The sequence below is a fragment of the Gracilinanus agilis genome, chromosome 2 (genome assembly GCF_016433145.1).
Source record: "Gracilinanus agilis isolate LMUSP501 chromosome 2, AgileGrace, whole genome shotgun sequence".
Classification (NCBI taxonomy): Eukaryota; Metazoa; Chordata; class Mammalia; order Didelphimorphia; family Didelphidae; genus Gracilinanus; species Gracilinanus agilis.
In genome coordinates, this window is record NC_058131.1 from 694,943,543 (window position 1) to 694,945,224 (window position 1,682).

Below are 1,682 nucleotides of genomic sequence, written 5' to 3' on the forward strand. Positions count from 1 at the left end.
GGGGGGGGGGGGGGGGCCGGTCCGCACATCCCCCAGGCCTGCCCCGCCTGGCCGCCTCGGAGGGGCGCTGCAAGGCTGGCCGAGCCTCCCCCGGGAGGGGTCGGCCCTCGGGGGCTCGGCGGGCACGTGCCCGAGCCCGGGGCGTCCGCCCGGCCTGCTTCCTTGGATGTCGTCTCCCGGGGAGGACCTCGACGGCTCTTCCGCCTCTCCTCCTCCTCCCGCCCTCGGCCGGACACCCGCCCTCCGGACATTCGAGCCGGGCCAGAAACCTCATCTGTGTCGCCACGGAACGTCCCCCAAAGCCGCTCGTCCCCTCCCCCGTCTTGGCCTGGGGTGGGCGGCGCCACGGGGGCGTCTCGGCCCGTCTCGGGCTCTTTCTGTCTCTCGTCCTCTCTGCCTCGGCCTCTTCGCTCCCCTCCCGTCCCCCCGGCCCGCCCGGCCCCCCGTGCCAGGCTCTGCCCAGGGGAGGTGCCACGAGAGGGGCTGGCCCTGATGGCGGCTTCCCGGGACGTGCTCCAAAGGCACGAAGGCCTGGCGGGAAGGCTCGTCGCGGCACCCAGGATGATGCCCGCCCGGGGCGGCCGCTCCAGAGCAGCCTGACTCGTCCCCGAGCGCAGCGTCCAGCGGGAGGCCTCGGCCCTTTGCTCTGCGGCCCGAGCCGGCACGGAGCGGACGGGCGGCGCCACCCCCCCCCCCCGTCTCCCCCCGCCGCAGCCCGGCGCTTCCTCCCGGCCTGGCTGCGAGCGCGGCGCCTGCTTCTGCTCCCCCAAACCGGCCACCTTCCCCGGACAACGCCAGNATGCCCGCCCGGGGCTGCCGCTCCAGAGCAGCCTGACTCGTCCCCGAGCGCAGCGTCCAGCGGGAGGCCTCGGCCCTTTGCTCTGCGGCCCGAGCCGGCACGGAGCGGACGGGCGGCGCCACCCCCCCCCCCCGTCTCCCCCCGCCGCAGCCCGGCGCTTCCTCCCGGCCTGGCTGCGAGCGCGGCGCCTGCTTCTGCTCCCCCAAACCGGCCACCTTCCCCGGACAACGCCAGGGCCCCGGCGGAGCGCTGAGGTCTGAGGGGGGGCCGCAGGCCTCGCTCTGCCCCCCCCCCGAGGCCGCGGGAGCCGCTCCTCCCGCTTCTCCGAGCCGGTGGGTTCTTGGGCCGGCCAGAGGCGGGGGAGCCCCGTAGACACAGGAGGCCCCGAGGACCGGCGAGCTGCCCTGCGTCTACACGCAGATGGCTTGGACCGCCGGGCGAGGCCTCCCCACGGAACCGGGGCCGGGACCGCACGCCTCGCCCGGCCAAGGTCCATTCCGGAGCTCCCCCGGAACCCACAAGCTGAGGCAGCGGGGGGGTGCACATGTGTGCACGAGCATGCACGTGACTGTGTGTACATGTGTGTGCACGTGTGCAACATGCACATACATGCATGAGTGTACATCATGTGAGCGTGTGTGCATGTGTGTGTCCGCGTGCCTGGTGCATGCACGTGTGTTCATGTATGTCTGGGTATGTGCGTGTGTGTGTGCCCGCCCTCCTCCTCCTGGAACAAGAGAAGCTGCACCAGGCCTCGGCGCCCTCGGCGGCACGGCCAGCCCGTGCGCAGTGCGGCTCTCGGCCCTCCCTCCGCCGGTCGTGTCTGCGCTCCGCCTGGGGCAGCACCCGGCGCGGCTGGGCACCCGGCGCCGGGCATCTCCCC

At 74.4% G+C, this 1,682-nt stretch overlaps 1 protein-coding gene across 1 annotated transcript in view; it reads right to left on the reverse strand.

The window, feature by feature from the left end:
* The window catches only part of LOC123234400 (collagen alpha-1(I) chain-like), a 4,278-nt gene extending 2,933 nt beyond the window's left edge, over positions 1-1,345 (reverse strand). The window contains exons 1-3 of the mRNA XM_044660304.1: positions 1,120-1,345; positions 511-1,055; positions 28-455 (exon numbers count right to left, since the gene is read on the reverse strand). Of these exons, the coding sequence (XP_044516239.1) occupies positions 28-455; positions 511-1,055; positions 1,120-1,345 (1,199 nt within the window). The remainder of the gene's footprint in view (positions 1-27; positions 456-510; positions 1,056-1,119) is intronic.
* Between the last annotated feature and the right edge of the window lie 337 nt (positions 1,346-1,682).